Genomic DNA, 17,182 nt, shown 5'->3' with positions numbered 1-17,182 from the left:
AGACATACAATATGTAATATGCTAGGAGGTGATAACGTGCTGTGATAAAGGAAAAAGAGGTCAAGGGGGCTCCGGCGTGCTATTGTCACTGTTTTGTCCTCGTTTTGTTTATTTTTTTGGTTTTGGTAGTACATTGTTGAATTTGATTACCTAATATTTCTTTTTAAATTTTTGCACCTATTTTCATAAGAAAAATGGGGCTTCGGTTTTCCTTTCTTTTCCATTTTTGGTTTGGGAGTGATGATTATACTAGCTTCATAAAATGACCTGGGCAGCTTTTCTTCTTCAAACTTTTTCTCAAACAACTTGTAGATGAAAGGATTAACTCTTACTTGGGAGTCTGGTAGGGCTCACTTATAATTCCCTCCGGGTCTAGGGTTATTTGGGAGGAAAGGGCTTTGCCAATTACATCAATGTTTATTGATCTATTCAAATTTTCTACTTCTTCCTGCCAATTTTGGCATTTTATATTTTTCTAGGACTTTACTTGTTTTATCTAGGCTTTCAATTTTATTAGCTAATAATTATTTACAACATACTTTTATTGTTTTAAATACCTATGGTGGCTATATTTGTTCCCCCTTCAAAACATTTTGTATTTTGTTAATTTGCAACACTTTCCTAACCAATCTGACTAGAGTTGTATCTACTTTACTTTTATTTGAACCAGCTTTTGTTTTTGATAATCTTCTCTATTTTCCCCCCTATTTTGTTGATTCCTGTCCTTATTATTTAATTCTCTTCCAGTTATCTACTATTGCATGACAAACCACTTAACGCCTTACTGGACTGAAACGGGTATTTATTATTGTCTCTTGGAGTTCACTGAGCATTGCACTGTGATGCTTTGTTTTCTTCTGACATGGTGACTGGTTCTTCTGGCACACTGTCTGAAGAGTAAGCATCCCAAGAGACCCAAATAAACGCTGTAAGGTTTCTTAAGACCTAGCCTCAGAAGTTTTAAAATGTCACTTCTGCCTCATGCTACTGGTGAAACAAATCACCAGGGCAAGCCCAGGTTCAAAGGCAAGGGAACTGGACTTCATCTCTCCTTTTTTTTTTTTGGCCTTGCCATGTGGCTCGCAGGATCTTAGTTCCCCAACCAGGGATCGAACCCACATCCTCTGCAGTGTAAGCGCAGAGTCCTAACCACCGGACCGCCAGGGAATTCCCTGGACTTCATCTCTTAATGTGAGAAGCAGCATTTGACCATACGCAAGGGAAGAGTAGGTGGTAGCCACCTTGTAAACAACATTATACTATCCTTGATGCTTTGGATATTTTGTTGTTTTTTCTTTTGATTTATTGAGTTAAATATTTGGCTTTTGTTGAATTGTACTTGTTTCTGAGTAACTATATTTAAAATTATGAATTTCACTCTAAGAGTTAGCATAGATGTTTTTCACAAATACTGATATATATGGTATTTTCATTATCATACAAGAAAAATTTTCTTAATCTCTGCACTGGCAATTCTGGCAACCCTGTCCAACAGGGTTGGTAACAAAATACTCTTCGCTGTTGGACCACACTACTCCACCGCCCCTTCTCCCTCCCTCCAGACTCATATTGACTGACACAACGGTAAATTTAAATAGGTATTGAATGATTTTAAAATAAGCACAAGTTGCTTTTTTTCAAAAATGTAAAATAAAATCTTTCAATAACAAAAACAGGAAAGAAAAGGAAGCGTTAGATAGGCAAGGTGTGCCAAGATCCCATGTTTGCCTTCTTTAGGGAGAGGATAGACTGTAATGAGGAATTAAAAGGGGACTACAATTACAGTGTGAAAATTTTAATGTGATGTAATATATACTATGTTTGCTGATTTGGTTTAATGTGTTTTGCTGATCATTTATTCTGTTAACCTAGCTTTCAATAAATGGGCTTGTATTTGACTTGTTTTTTCTTCCTCTTATAATGATCACAGCCTGTCTTCCTATTGTCCTTCAGCATCCAGTCACGGAGGAACCTAAAAAATGTTGCAGTGCAGGTACACATTATTATGTTGCTAGGGACTTTGTTCCTTGTGACCTGATGATCAGAGAGCCAGGCCCTAACGAAGAACAGTGGCATCTTCCCGTGTTGAATCTTTTTTTTTTTTGCGGTACGCGGGCCTCTCACTGTTGTGGCCTCTCCCGTTGTGGCCTCTCCCGTTGTGGAGCACAGGCTCAGGACGCGCAGGCTCAGCGGCCATGGCTCACGGGCCCAGCCGTTCCACGGCATGTGGGATCTTCCCGGACCGGGGCACGAACCCGTGTCCCCTGCATCGGCAGGGGGACTCTCAACCACTGAGCCACCAGGGAAGCCCCCGCGATGAATCTTGCTGTCATCTTACACATGGCTTCCTAGCTCAGTTTTGTGGAGGGCTGCCTGGGCTTCATTGCCTTCCAGTCTCTTACACATGGGTCAGATCCTTGAAAAGACATCCATGTTTGGATGAAAAATTACTTTATTTTTGAGGGAGGGAAGGTGCATGATTCAAGTTATGATTTTGCACCTAAGGACAGTTCTAACTTTAAGAAAACCCAGTATCCCCCAAATCCAAACCTTTAAAACAAGCTAACCAGGTAGCAGTTACAAAGATGCCTCTACTTACAAAAGGCTTCACCAGAGTTTTCTTTTAAATAGCCATATACTCCCTTACACTCTCCTCATTGTGTTTCAGAAAGCAACTTACAAATTTCAGGAGTCTACTTCATAAAGGCGATTTTTAAAAAATCACCTGTAATCCCAGAGTTAACACTGTCACCATTCTGCTTTAATTCCCCGCAGTTTTAAAAGACACCTTATGCATACATGATGCATATTATTATGCTATACCTGTCATGGTCTATATGGTGTGTATTATTACAAGCTGTATTTTACCCCCTCGGGTTACGCGGTGCAGGTGTGGCTATCGGAGTTCCCGCCTCGCGCGCGGAGGTGTGTCCGCTGCAGCAGCTACTGTTTATCCTTCGGCCCGAGCCAGCTGCTGGGTTACAGCCGGCTCCAGAGACTCGCCCTTCTTTCTTCTCGCTGCTCCACCTCCCTAAACTTCTAGTTTCCACCGCAGAGAGTCTCTTAGGCATCTAGCTGGCTCCAGCCCTCCCACCTTCGGTTTGAAGACGAAAAACCCCGAAAAGCCGCAGTCACGTCTCCGGGAGGAAAGCGGCAGCTCCTCCTGCCTGAACCAGGCGACTGAGGCCCCCGGCCGCGCTGGGCGGCGCGCGCTCCCACGTGGGCGCGGCCTCCTTCCGCCCCCGGCCTCGCCCTCCGCGGACGCGCCGCGGCGGAGACGCGCCCGCCCCCCTCAGCGGAGACGCGCCGGGGGAAGCGCGCGGCCGCGAGCGCGGGCGCCATTTTGGATTCGGTGTCTGGCCTGCAGCGCAGGGTACCTACATGGTGGCTGCGGCTCGCTGAAGGCGTCTCTCGCGCGGCGACGAGAGAACCTGGGAGAAGGACGCGGACGGCGCGGGACTGAGAAGGGCGGCTTCTCCCTGGGCAGCCAGAGCCGCAAAGGCGGAGCCGCGTTGGCGCCCGCCCCGGGACCAGCGCCTCGGATGCGGGTGGAGCACGGGGCGCCGCGGCGGCGGGAGCGCAAGGCGCGGGGCCTCATGTGAGAGCCGCGAGCCAAGCCGCTCCCGGAGCCCGGGGTGGAGTGTGGTGGAAGCCGCCCCCGGCAGCAGGTAACGGCCGAGGGCCCGAGCCCCAGGGCGTAGGCGGGGCCGGGGAGGGTCGCCGACGTGGGCGGGCGGCGGGGCTGGCCGGGGTACGCGGGGCCCCGGGTGCACGCGCGCCGCTCCTAGGGAGCGCGGGGCGGGACGCGGCGCGGCGCGGCGCGGCGTCCGGACAGCGGAACCTGCTCCGGGGCATTTCCCCGCAGAGCCTGCTTTAAAACATGTCAACAAGGGTGGTGCGTGCGCGGCGGCGGCCTGCAGCCTCCCCGCGACACCGCCGAGCCTGTCGCCCGGCTTTGTTAACCCTCGGCGGGGGCTGGTGACCGACACCGTTGAGGTTGCGCTCTGTCCGGCTCTTCCCGGTGTCGGCTAAGGCCGTGCTTGTAGCTTGAGAACTGAGGGGCATTAAGATGTCAAAACAGACTGCCCGGGGTAGGGCGCAGCAGAAATGTCAGGGAAAGCCAATCCGTGGAGGTGGCGCGGGAGGAGGGGACGCCCGGGCCGCGCGTAGCCACGTGGAAAAGTTGGTCAACTTGTGATGAGCAGCTTCACGCCTGCTTTGAGCAAGAGCACCGCTTTCAGGTGGGGTTGCGTACAGGGATCAGGAAAACAGTCTGTTAAATGATTGGCCTGTATCTCCAAGCTAAGAGATGAGCTATTTTCTTGCTGATCATGTTCAATCGAACAGCCCAGATCTTTTTTTTTTGTTGTTGTTTTTTGCGGTACGCTGGCCTCTCACTGTTGTGGCCTCTCCCGTTGCGCAGCACGGGCTCCGGACGCACAGGCTCAGCGGCCATGGCTCACGGGCCCAGCCGCTCTGCGGTATGTGGGATCCTCCCGGACCGGGGCACAAACCCGTGTCCCCTGCATCGGCAGGCGGACTCTCAACCACAGTGCCACCAGGGAAGCCCGGCCTAGATCTTTTAGAGTCGTCTTCCTTCTACTCCTGAAATCTTTATAAAAACGCCACCAACTTCTAGTATCTACAAATGATCGCTCCACCACACTCTCTTATACCATCTAGTCCTGAGTTAAGCTCTTTGCGCTGTTTTAGTCTTGTGTTCCAGCCAAAGAATGCATATTAATTGTGATATTAGTCAAAGAAGAACATAAATGGAAAGGAAATGTGTTGCCCAAAACAGGCTTTTTAGAGCTAACTACACATGGGCTTTTAAAATTACTACCAGTGCGATGTACTAAAAATACAACGAGGGGCACACGGCTAAGTGTTTTCTTCTGCTACTTTTCATCTGATGAGCAAGTGGACTGCTCCTTTCAGAGTGTATGGAAATGTGAAGAGTAAATTGCATAACTCCCTGTGCTGCTCAACGAGGCTAGAGTCTTTGCTCATTAGTTTGCTTTTTGGTGCTTCGTAGCGGTATAAGTCCCTCACCAGATGCTTTTAGTGGCCTAAGTTGCATCGATTATTTGGGGCCTGGAAAAGTTACAGTTTGAACTGAACTGCCGGAGGCATGACGAGGCCTAGTTCGGCTGCTCTACAAAATCTAAGAGATGTTGATCATCCAGCTTCTCTGCACTCCTGTTCAAGTGTGAGAGGTATTTTCACTTTGACTAAAAGTAGGAGATGAGATAATCCATTGAAGTAAATTCTTTGCAGACTGGTGGATGCTCACAATTGTTTAACTTTCTGTAAAACAAAGCTTCATGTGTAAATAGATTTAATAAAATACTTTTGAAAGCAATGTAAATTTTTGCATGAATAAATGAGATCATCGTGGAAAAAAATTAGACATTAAAATTTTTTAGGCGCTTACTATGAGCTCACATTTTTTATGCATACATGAGGATAATACAGAGACATTTATATTGGCATTTGGTCTTACATTTTTTTCTATTGCTTAATATACTGTAATTCTGACATATTACAGTCATATATGACAATTTACAGACTAGTTCAGCTAGTCAGAGACTAGTAAGTGTTTAAAATATACTTTGGTGATCATATAGTGTTATATATCTAGTCCAAGAGATACTTTTCCTCAATGTTGCATACTCCTTTTTAATATGTCAACTTTTCTCCCCTCAACTTGGAAAGGTATTGAAATATACTTTATTTAAAACAAGGCTGCAACAGACAAAAGAAGGTATTTGTTAGGATCAGCAAAGATAATTGTGTAAAAAAGGCTGTCATTTTATTTTTGTTTGTATGTCCATATACTTTAAAGTAAAATGAATCATTCTGTCTTTTTTTTTTTTTTTTTTTTTTTGCGGTACGTGGGCCTCTCACTGTTGTGGCCTCACCCATTGCAGAGCACAGGCTCCGGACGCGCAGGCTCAGCGGCCGTGGCTCGCGGGTCCAGGGTCCAGCCGCTTCGCGGCATGTGGGATCCTCTGGGACCGGGGCACGAACCCGTGGGGACTCTCAACCACTGCGCCACCAGGGAAACCCGAATCATTCTGTCTTTAAGTTGAATAGTTCTGGTTTTAGAAGACTTTTCTCCAGAAATAGATCAGCATTCTATAATAAGTAGAAATTATAAAGATAACTTCATTATTTTTTGAATCTCTGTTTCTCAAAATTCTGAGTAGTTTTAGGTAGTCAGAAGAGAAATTATAAGCCCTGAGTAGCAAACTCTTTGTTCTTTGACCCAGATTTTATATGCTAAAACTAAAGTAAGCCTTCAGGATAAGTTAAAGCAGAAAAATGGGTCATAATGACAGTGTTATCTCAACCTCTAGTGAGAATTATTCCTAGGAGAGACTTTTTTTTAATATTAAAGATGACATTGTAGATTATACTGCCTTTTCTCTAAACACGTTTTAAAAATGTATTCTTAGATTCAGATGTAAGTTTTAGTCTTCTATAAAACTACCCTCTTGCTATCACCTCTGTCATTCTGTTTTCTCCCTTCCTCTCCCCCTGCACAATATTATATACATCATTTAATTTACGTAACTTAGAGTTGGAAGTAGGAGTAATGAGGAATAGGTGGTTTGCTGCACGTGTACTAAGACCTCCTGGGCTGAGTTTAATGGCATGAAAGCCAGGGTCCTCTGCCATTTTCCTCCAGCCCCTAATCCTCCTTCACAATTTTAGCTAGCTACTAGAGAGAGAGTCTGCAGAGACATATTTGGTTAAGAGCCATGCTTGTGTACGTGTGTCCCACACAGGAGTCAGAATTCTTACATACTGAGGTGCCAGAAGAAGGGAGCTAGAGCTACAAGCCATCCTTTGTGAAAAAGTTGTGACTCTAAATCCAAACCATACCCTGCCAGAACTGCTCTCTAGAGACAAAAGTATTGCAGGCTCTAAATAGGGATACCAGTGAGTGGTCTGCAGTTATCCCCATTTAGTTAGAGCCTGCAGTATTTATTTTTCCAAATAAATCAAAACAAGACCTTTTATCTGATTACAGTTTAATTCACTGACATTAAAAGAAACGTGTAAAATATAGGGAAGCATACCGGCAAAAAAAAAAAAATCACCTGTAATCCCACCACTGTTATTGTCCCACTATTATTATATAATCCCACTATTATAGTTACTATATTAATGTGGTAATCTACTTCCAGTGTATGTTTCTCATACATAAGCTTGCGTTCTTATTCTCTCTCATACACACTTCATTTTAAAACAAATCTAGGATCATTCTTTGCCTTCTGGTTGGTAACCTCTGTTTCTTCTTGTGTTGCACTTTAATGTCCTTAATACTAGACTGCTTTCCTATACCTGAGTTCGGCAATCATCGATATCTCCTTTCAAAAGCCCTAATAACTGTTTAATTCCTAACAAGAACCCTGTGTATTTCTGTTATTCCCATTTCACAAACTGAAGCACAGGCAAGTCAAGTAATTTGTTCAAGGCCACATAACCAGTGAGAGTCAGAGCCAGGAATTAAACCAGGGAGCTTGATTCCGGAACCCGTTCTCTTTAACCGTACTACTATTTTACACAACAACAACAAAACTACTTTCAAAAAATCAAATGGAATGAAGGTTGTACAAACAGATAGAATAAACACTTAACTCTCATTCAGAAATACAACTTGGATAAAACATTGCAGCAGCAAGTGATGTGTTGGAAGAAGCAGCCACATTCCAGACCAAATACGCACAGTGGGGATGAGTTTGCTCATCTTAAGCAGAGATTGGGTCTGGCAGTAACACGTATCACAGGCTACCCAGTGTGGCGAGATCTGTTGATTACTTAATTCTGGTCTTCTCTGGAGGTTCCTGGGACTCTGCCATGAATTCAGGAATTCAAATATAGTAGGTATCCTTAGATGACTTTTAAGAAATCTTGAGAAAGTGTCACTGTAGGTTCTCTTTTGTATTCCTTCTAGTTGACTGCAACTTTTGAAATATAGATTCTTGGTTTAGCTTCAAAATTATGATCAACTTCTCCCCCCAGGTAGTACAGTACAAATGTTTAAAAGCACCTACCAAAGACAAGTTTGTAAAATGACAGTTGGTCTCTGCTGGCGTTTTTCATTATATTTTGTTTTGACGTTCTTCTCCTTGAATTACTGATCCAGTTCTTCCTGCATGTTTCTGTTGGTATTTGTATACACATCTCAGTGACAGAAGAATGAATTTTGGATTTATTTCTGTTGAAAAGTTAAGTATAAAAAAATGATGCATTTTTTCTGAATAGGATGAAACGAGGAGGAGGAAGAGATAGTGACCATAACTCATCAGAAGAAGGTACTGCAGAGAAATCCAAGAAACTGAGGACTACAACTGAGCATTCTCAGACTTGTGATTGGGGTAATCTCCTTCAGGACATTATTCTCCAAGTGTTTAAGTATTTGCCTCTTCTTGACCGGGCTCATGCTTCACAAGTTTGCCGCAACTGGAACCAGGTATTTCACATGCCTGACTTGTGGAGATGTTTTGAATTTGAACTGAATCAGCCAGCTACATCTTATTTGAAAGCAACACATCCAGAGCTGATCAAACAGATTATTAAAAGACATTCAAACCATCTACAATATGTCAGCTTCAAGGTAATACTTTAAATCCTTCTTTTAAAAGTAAAGCATATTTAGTGGCTTTTGTGTCCTAAACCAATACATCTTCTCATGTCTTTAAACGGTTGCCTTTTTAGGGAAAGTGCTGAAAGATTTAGAGTAATCGTGTACCTTAGAGGCTATCACAAATAACTATATTGATCTAAATTATTCCATTTTATTATAAATTTTACTAATTTCTTAAAAGAGTAGAAGCAACCATTAAATAAACATAATCATATACCAAAGCTGTCACATTGAATTATGGTGAACAAATTTGAACCAAAAGAAATAATACAGTAAAATAAATAAAAGATGTGGAAATTTTCACTAAAACTTAATTGTTATTTTTATTTAATAGGACTGAGTTTTGCTTATTGATGGCTTTGTGATATGGAGGCTTTAAAGAAAAAAGAGATACAGAAACTCTATGTAAAAGGTTTGGATGAACATATTTTAGAGAGAAATAGAAAAAGGTACATGGAAGAATGCCAGAGAGAACTGTTTGTTTCTTTTCATTGCCAGCAGGGACATACTGGAAATTAGGCAGTGATGAGATAAATGAAGAGGGGTGGCTTTTTGAGGTGTCCAGAATAGTTTAAGGAATCATAGTGGTTTGTATGAGTACAGAGGCTTGTAGCGTTTTGTTTGGGGGTTCAATAATGAAATGTGGGTATGTTCACTAAATCCTTAATACACCTGATAATTATTGTTGAAAAGTAACACATGAATACCTGATTTGCCATATACAGCTGTTGTTAAACAGGTCACGTTAAACCCATATATAGCAATGGTTCTTAACCCAGAGATCCTTGCCAAAACTAGTCTTGTCTGCTTCCAAGACTGTCATTCCTTTTAAGATGGGGATTACCTGTTTATTCTCCCATATGTGTCACAAGAGGAGAGAGACCTGGTGTTGGGAATGGTTGGGTGTATTATGGCTGTCTTTCCAGAAAAATGCACAAAGGCACTTAGGCCACCAAGTGTAGGATTGCTAGATTTAGCAAATAAAAATAGGGGATGCCTAGTTAAATTTGAATTTCAGATAATCAATGGATAGTTTTTAGTGTAAGTATCCCTGGCATTATTTGGGACATACTTAATACTTATTTAATTGGATGTCCTGGATGTTATGTTGCAACCCTAACTGAGGGCAAGGGTGGGGGAATAGTGGGAGGATAGAACAAACAAAAATCCAGGAACTCCTTACGTGTTGTCCCTCTCCGCCTGCCCATGAGGAAACCTGAAGAGCCTTCCCCTCGGTTTCAGTCATCTTTGAGTTGTCTAAAAGTGTTCTTATGGTAAATCCTATAAAAAGATGGGTATAATACATTAACCTCCTGGGTCTAAAGACCAGTTCCATCCAATGGATTGGCTGGGTCAGTGTTAACCTGTGACACAATTCAGCTGTATCCAACATGTGTAACCTTCACAAAACCATTTGTCCTATAAGTTTAAACATTTTTATTAGGGATTGTTTATTTTTCTGAGGAAATTTCTGATTTGTAGAAAGAGCCACATCCCAGGATTCTTCTGAGCTCTCCTGATAATATTTGTGTTTAATTCATCACTGACCATAGGCCAGAGTCTTATAGTCAGAGTTATTAGTGTAGAACAGTGGTTCTCAGATTTTATGTGCATCAGAAATGCCTGGAGTGCTTACTAAGACAAAGATTGCTGGGTTCCAGTGCTCCGTTACTGATTCGGATAATCTGGATTGGGCGTGAGAATGTGCATTTCTAACAAGTCCCCAGCTGATGCTGCTGGTCCAGAAGCACAGCAGTTCTCAAAAGAACCGCTGGTGTAGAGAAACTTAGCCAAAGGGTGGGATTGAAAATAGTTCTGAAACTGTGTAATGTAAATTGGTATATCAGTTTTACAACGAGCTCTTCAGGACATTTTTGGGTTAAGGTAATGTACATCAATCTGGAAATTAAAGGAATATTACTTTTAACTACTCTAAGATGCTTTTTAGCCCAGGGAACAGCTTCCTTTTTAATAGAAGAGCTCCTTCTTATATCCTTAAGGAGTTTTTTGGCCATATTTCCCTTCCCCCAGGAAATGTCTATGCAAAAGAGTGAATGGGAGCAGCCACTTCTCATTTGGTTCAGATTTTCATGCTTGACTAGTTGGACACCCTTATTTTACTTCACATTCATCTTTCAATTAACATTAATGGTAAATCCCAGGTTGTGATTCACTAGAACCTTCTGAGTAAATACTCATTCAGTTTGTTTTGAAGCATTTGTACCGTAGCCACTGTATTTACATGTATGATCTGATCCACTGCCAAATATATAATTATTTTTCAAAGATTGTAAGTTCATATTACCATTAGGTTATATAGTCCGTTCGCAATAAATCAACTTAAAAGCCAGGTCTTTTTAACATTAAATAGATATCTTATCATAGTGAAAGTTAAGTCTTGACAGTTGCCCTTACAATCTTTCAGGGAGATTCAGAGAAGGTTGACATTGTATGTGAGGGTAGATGATTGAAAGGATAAATATTCTTTAAATTATAATGCAATAAACTAATAACTATTTCTTGCTTTTGTAAAGTTAAAATATGCACGGAGAAATGTGACCATATTCATGTGTAAAGGACGTTTTCTTTTCCTAGGTGGACAGCAGCAAAGAATCAGCTGAAGCAGCTTGTGATATATTATCACAGCTTGTGAATTGCTCTTTAAAGACACTTGGACTTATTTCAACTGCTCGGCCAAGCTTTATGGATTTACCAAAGGTATCTGCTGGTTTTGTTTTATTAGCTTTTACTGAGAAATCCAGTGAAACCCTACCCATTTCTTGTACTGATAATGAGAATGTAAGAAAAGTGGTATGTAAAATGGAAAACCAGTTACTATTTAGAATGTTAAGTATTATGATTTTTTTTTAGAGTACTTTTCCGTTTTTTTAAACTTTGTGTTTCTTTATGGGTAATATTAAAGAGTGAGTGAATTTGCAGAGGATTCTATAAGAAGCACTGAAAGAGACTAAGTAAAACTGAGAAATAAACGTATTAGAAAAAAAGAGACATACAGATGCTCCCTTTTGGACTTTCAGAGCAGATTGGTGAGATTATAATCAAAGAAAAGTAGACAGTGCCAGTATTAAGAGCAGCTAGAGCTCGCTTAGAAAATCTTCTGGTAAGTGTGTAAAGATTTGTTCTTGAGCAGAGTTAGTGTAAGTACAGCTTAGATTAATTTACAGACTTAAAACTTTTTTTTGGTGAAATTTACATTTATATAAATTTTATATTCATATATATGTTCTAACATGATCCTGCGTGTAATTCGACATAGTCTCTTTCTCTAATAACTATTCTCTTAAAATAGAAAAATATGAAGTGTGCATTTTTAGAAAGGCAACTGATAAAATCCCTGTGTATGTCAGCTCATGTTCAGTTAGGTTAGTATCCAGCAGTAATCTGTAAGATTTTATCAGAATATGCCACAAACTAAAATATAGACACCCCTTTAAACACCTAATCATGTAATTTACTAGGATGATTCAGAAAGAAATATACCTCCTTTTATTGCACTTCACTTTATTTCAGCACTTCACAAATAATGCATTTTTTACAAATTGAAGGTTTGTGGAGTGTCAGGCAAGTCACTTGGCACCATTTTTCCAACAGCATTTGCTCACTTCTTGTCTCTGTGTCACATTTTGGTAATTCTTGGAATATTTCAGACTTTTTCATTATTGTTTTACTTGTTATGGTGATCAGTGATCTTTGATGTTACTATTGCAAAAAGATGACAACTTGCTGAAGCCTCAGGTGATGATTAGCATATTTTAGCAATAAAGTATTTTTTAATGTACATGCATTGTGTTTTTAAATATAATGCTATTGCATACTTAATAGACTACAGTGTAGTGTGAACATTACTTTTATATGAACTGGGAAACTAGAAAACTTGTGTGACTAGCTTTATTGTAACAGTCTCTTTATTGTGGTAGTCTGGAACCAATTCCTGCAGTATCTCCGAGGTACGTCTGTATTACTAAATTGAATTTATATTATAACCCAGGTTGTTCAATGGAATATCAGTAACAAATGTATCACCAGTTGATTTCAAAGTCTTAATTGATTTTTTAAAGGGTTCATTAAATATGTACATTTGAGATAAATTGTTTTCCTCATGTGTAACATAAGGGAAATCAGCAAGAGTCTGTTCATGTCAACATTTTAAGGTTCTAAGTATAGGAGTTCAGTCACTGTGGTTCTCAAACTTAATATGCATAAGAATCATCTGAGGAACTTCTAAATTTGGGGTATCCTTCCAAATTTCCTTTTCCTAAGAGCAGTCCAGGTGGTTCTGATTAAGATGGTTCATGGCCCTCTAAGAAGCACTGAGTTATGTGGTATAGTAGTGCCTTGTTCAAGCTTCATATGGGAAATGAAATACTTTGAATTGATTTTTCTGTGTACATATTATAGTTAAAAGACAAGTACAGTATGTAAAATATACCATAGTAAAATGTATGTTGAACATAATTTCCTTCTTTTTTATTACTCAGGATAATCATTATGCATATCTAGTACTAGCATTATACTTACATGCAGTCATTTTGGTTTTGGGAACTATGGGTGCATCTGGGACTCTTCCTTATTAAATGGGCCTAGGATGTTTATGCTGTTTTTCTTTCTTTTCCTATTACGCCTTTCGTAGAATATTGAAAGCCTATATTGCTATATCTTGGAAATCCTGGGCGAACTGAAGAGAACGTGAAAGAACTGTATTTGACCAGAGCTAACTCTGAGGGAAATGGGAAAAAGAAGGCAGTGATGGAGTCATGCATATACTAATACAGATATAGTTGAATTTAATATGGAAATATTAGGAGAAAGATGTTAACATTTAAGTTGTTAAACAGATACTTAATCAAAATTTAAGTAGTTATTTAATCACAGTAGGAAAAAAGTAATTTAGGGAACGTGACCAAGAAGATAATGTTTCATTGTACTTTCTTGGCTACTAGCCTGCCCTCATCCCTCCCTTTCACTGCTGTGGTGAGTCCATTGGTTATGGCTTATTAGCTCTGATCCAGAGTCCCATACTTTGTGCTTTAATTCCTGTTTCCTACAATGGTTAAGAAATGGTTTCCTACAATGGTCTTTAGATCAGATTCTGTGTCCAACAGAATATCGTATATATATAGATAATTGTAGATAATTTAGCATATTTAAAGGAGGTTTATTTTAAAAAATATTTATTTATTTGGCTGCTCCAGCCCTTAGCTGCGGCACACAGGATCTTTAGTTGTGGCATGCAAACTCTTAGTTGTGGCATGTGGGATCTAGTTCCCTGACCTGGGATCAAACCTGGGCCCCCTGCATTGGGAGCACAGAGTCTTAGCCACTGGACCATGAGGGAAGTCCCTAAAGGAGTTTTAAGTTTGGAATTTTATTTAGTTATGATTTTTATTATTTTAGAATCAAATTTTGTATGAGTTTCCATATTCCAAATAAGTCTTTCATAGCTCCTAAGTTGATTGACTGTTGTTTTAATTTTTGATGATTTTGCTAATAGTTATTAACTATTTTAGTGGTCATTACTATCACCAAAAAAGAATGCAGTTCAGTGTTATAATACACTGGAGTAAGATTTCCAGATAAGGTGATGTGAAGTGTCTGAGAGGTATTCTCATTCTGGGTCCCAGAGTTCCTCTTTTTACTTACCAATGACTGTTGTGCTTCAGAGACACCCATCCTGAGGTTTGAAATCCTTTTCCCCCCACGTAAAAAGGTCGTTCTCAAAGATGGTGGGAAGTCACCTCTCTTTTTTACCATATTCCCACAGCAGAGTGAGGGGCTGCTACCCCAAAACAGTTGTGAAATATATTAGGGTTCAGATGAACTATGTGTGTATTATATGAAAACCCCTCAATTCTCATTTGTAAAAATTGAAACAGTGTTTTAATTTTTTGTTTTTCAGTCTCACTTTATCTCTGCACTGACGGTTGTGTTTGTAAACTCCAAATCCTTGTCCTCCCTTAAGATAGATGACACCCCAGTAGATGATCCATCCCTCAAAGTACTAGTGGCCAACAACAGTGATACACTCAAGTTGCTAAAAATGAGCAGCTGTCCTCACGTCTCTCCAGCAGGTTTGTGTGGCTTTTGCCAGGTAATATTTTAGTAAAATATATTGATGTGTTTATCAAATTAAGGAGAATCATGATCATTAACCTTGAAGGTGAGTTCATATGATTATTTCCTCTATTGCATAAAAATATTTTTATTGTTATACTACAATAGCATAAATTCTGTAGCATTCCTAGTGTAGACACTTAACTTTCAACTTATTTTCTAATCTTTTTATTTGGCAATTTGTGTCCAACCTGTGCTAGAAAATGGATAAATTTAAAAAAATAAAAGGAAAGGACACTGCGAGGTCAGCCTGAGGTGGCCCTTTAGGTAAAGTAGAATTTTCTCTAGTTGTGGTTGAGCTAACAGGGTAGGTTTTGAGTCATAGAAATCTCACAGTTGCTTTTTGTCTCACTACGTGGAGGGAGAGGAGTTGTGCTGAAGTTATCGCCTTACATTTTGCAAAATAGTCCTTTTCCTAAGTTGAGTTTTAGAGCCGAGTGCATCAAATGGAGGAGTAGCATTATTAATGCTCTTCCCAGCTTTTCTTGTATAGACTAAGCATTACTAGATTATTCACTTTGAGAGCATTTAAATTCCAAATGGTTTGTATTATAAAGCAGTTATAAACCTACACTTTGTGTTAGTCTGCTGCTTCATTCCTGACTTGCCCTCCAACTGTTGACATCTCTCCCAACCATTTGGCTGTGTTACTTTGGAAAACCTGTTTTGATCTCTTTACAGAACACCTCCCACCTTTTTGCCATAACTAAAGCCTGGCCTTCCCCCAAGAAAATGATTCCCTCTTGAATGGAGATTACTTTCTATCCTCCCATGTCTCCCACACGGAGGGTCTGGTGATGGGAATGATGAGGTCTGTTGCAGTGTTTTCCTATCTTTTTCTGCCGCTTCTAGATTATCATTGAAGGTGATAATCTCAATAAAATAGAAGTTAAGAAGATCGGGCATTGGCAGCTCCTTATGTGAGCGTGGTCACGTTTTACTGTCTACCGTATATAGGTTCCTATGAGAGTACGGTCCATACTTCATAGTGTACAAAGATCTTTGTATCCTGACCCCCACCTCTCTCTTAAATCTTGTTTGCTTTTTACTCACGTGTAGCTTTTATTTGAGCCCTATGTAACAACAGTTCTTTGTATGTGTGTGTGGCCAGTACACTGTACCTTGGAGAATGCCTCTATAAAAAAATTTGTTTTTACCTCTTCACCTGGCTAACTCCAGTCCAGCCTTCAAAATTTAGTTCAGCTGTTCCAGTTTCTTCCTCCTCCCCTCTGGTTTAGAAGCCCCACTTGCTGTTTCCATAGCACTCTCAACATAGCTTGTAGCACTTACCACACTGTACGAGAAGCTTTGGGTCTCTGGTTTCTCTGTGAAACTGAGCTCGTTATTCTCTTTATCCTGGTACATCTCATGCTCGTTTATTTTTATTAAATATACATATCAATGCTCATAATACAGTATAAGCTTGCTTGGTCTTACTGAGCTTTAATGGCATTTGGATTAGTTGTTGGGAAGGGAAGAGAAAGAGCACCTGTAATACTTTTTAACTTAAGAGTATAAACACAGGATTTAATTTAAACTCTAACACTTGTGTATTGTTTTTCTATCCATATTTTGTATATTTAGATAGTTTCTTTCTCTAAGTTGTAATTAAGGGCAATTTTCTACGCCTTTTTCTTCACTGAACAGTTTTTCAGTTCAATTTTTATCAAAAAATTTTTCCCATTTCATATAGTCCTTACAATTGTCTATTACTGGACCTCTAAGCACCATTTGACACTAGTGACTTGATTTTCCTCCTTCCTCTCTGATTGTTCCAACTGTGTTTCCTTTGCTAGTTTCTCTTTTCATTCCTTAAATTTTGGTGTTTCATTGTGTTCTGTTCTGGGCCCTTTATTGTTTTATTCTGTAAACTCTGGGCTGTGTCATCTTCATCAATGGCTTCAGTTATATTTTATATGTTAACACCTCCTACGTTTAGTGTTTCTGGAACTCCAGAGCTATGTGTTGAGTTGCTGATGGCTTAGTGCCTCTAGAATGTCTCACTGGTACGTCAGATTAATGAACTTCCTTTTCCCCCTATTGAAATCTCTTGCTTCTCCCTTTTTACTGTCTCAGCGAATGGTACTGCTTGTTTGGTTGTCAGGGACCGAACAGATATCCTTGATCTCTTCTACCCTTACTTTCTACATCCCTTTAGTCACTGAGGTCTAGTGACTCCATCACTGATACATGCTTTGAATCTCTGTGCTATTTAGTGAATGTTTGTATTGTTCTCCTCCACCCCTCACCCACTGCCCCAGTTCACATGTTGAAGCCCTACTCCCCAGTGTTTGAAAGTGGGTTGGGAGGTATTTATAGGTCATAAGGGAGAAATCCTCATAAATGGGATTAGTGCCCTTCTAAGAAGGGATAGGAACGATGATCTGATCTCTC

At 40.3% G+C, this 17,182-nt stretch overlaps 1 protein-coding gene across 2 annotated transcripts in view; it reads left to right on the top strand.

Moving 5' to 3' along the window:
• Positions 1 to 3,319: 3,319 nt before the first annotated feature.
• The window catches only part of FBXL3 (F-box and leucine rich repeat protein 3), a 26,003-nt gene continuing 12,140 nt past the window's right edge, over positions 3,320 to 17,182 (top strand). For both annotated transcript variants that reach the window (XM_082602395.1, XM_082602394.1), the window contains exons 1-4: positions 3,320 to 3,668; positions 8,275 to 8,626; positions 11,252 to 11,374; positions 14,574 to 14,745. In XM_082602395.1, the coding sequence (XP_082458521.1) occupies positions 8,276 to 8,626; positions 11,252 to 11,374; positions 14,574 to 14,745 (646 nt within the window). In that variant the 5' untranslated portion in view covers positions 3,320 to 3,668; position 8,275. The remainder of the gene's footprint in view (positions 3,669 to 8,274; positions 8,627 to 11,251; positions 11,375 to 14,573; positions 14,746 to 17,182) is intronic.

The sequence above is a fragment of the Mesoplodon mirus genome, assembly GCF_964341445.2.
Source record: "Mesoplodon mirus genome assembly, chromosome: 17".
In the NCBI taxonomy this organism is placed as follows: Eukaryota; Metazoa; Chordata; class Mammalia; order Artiodactyla; family Ziphiidae; genus Mesoplodon; species Mesoplodon mirus.
The sequence above is the reverse complement of the archived record's forward strand: the minus strand, read 5'-3'. Positions and strand labels throughout refer to the sequence as shown.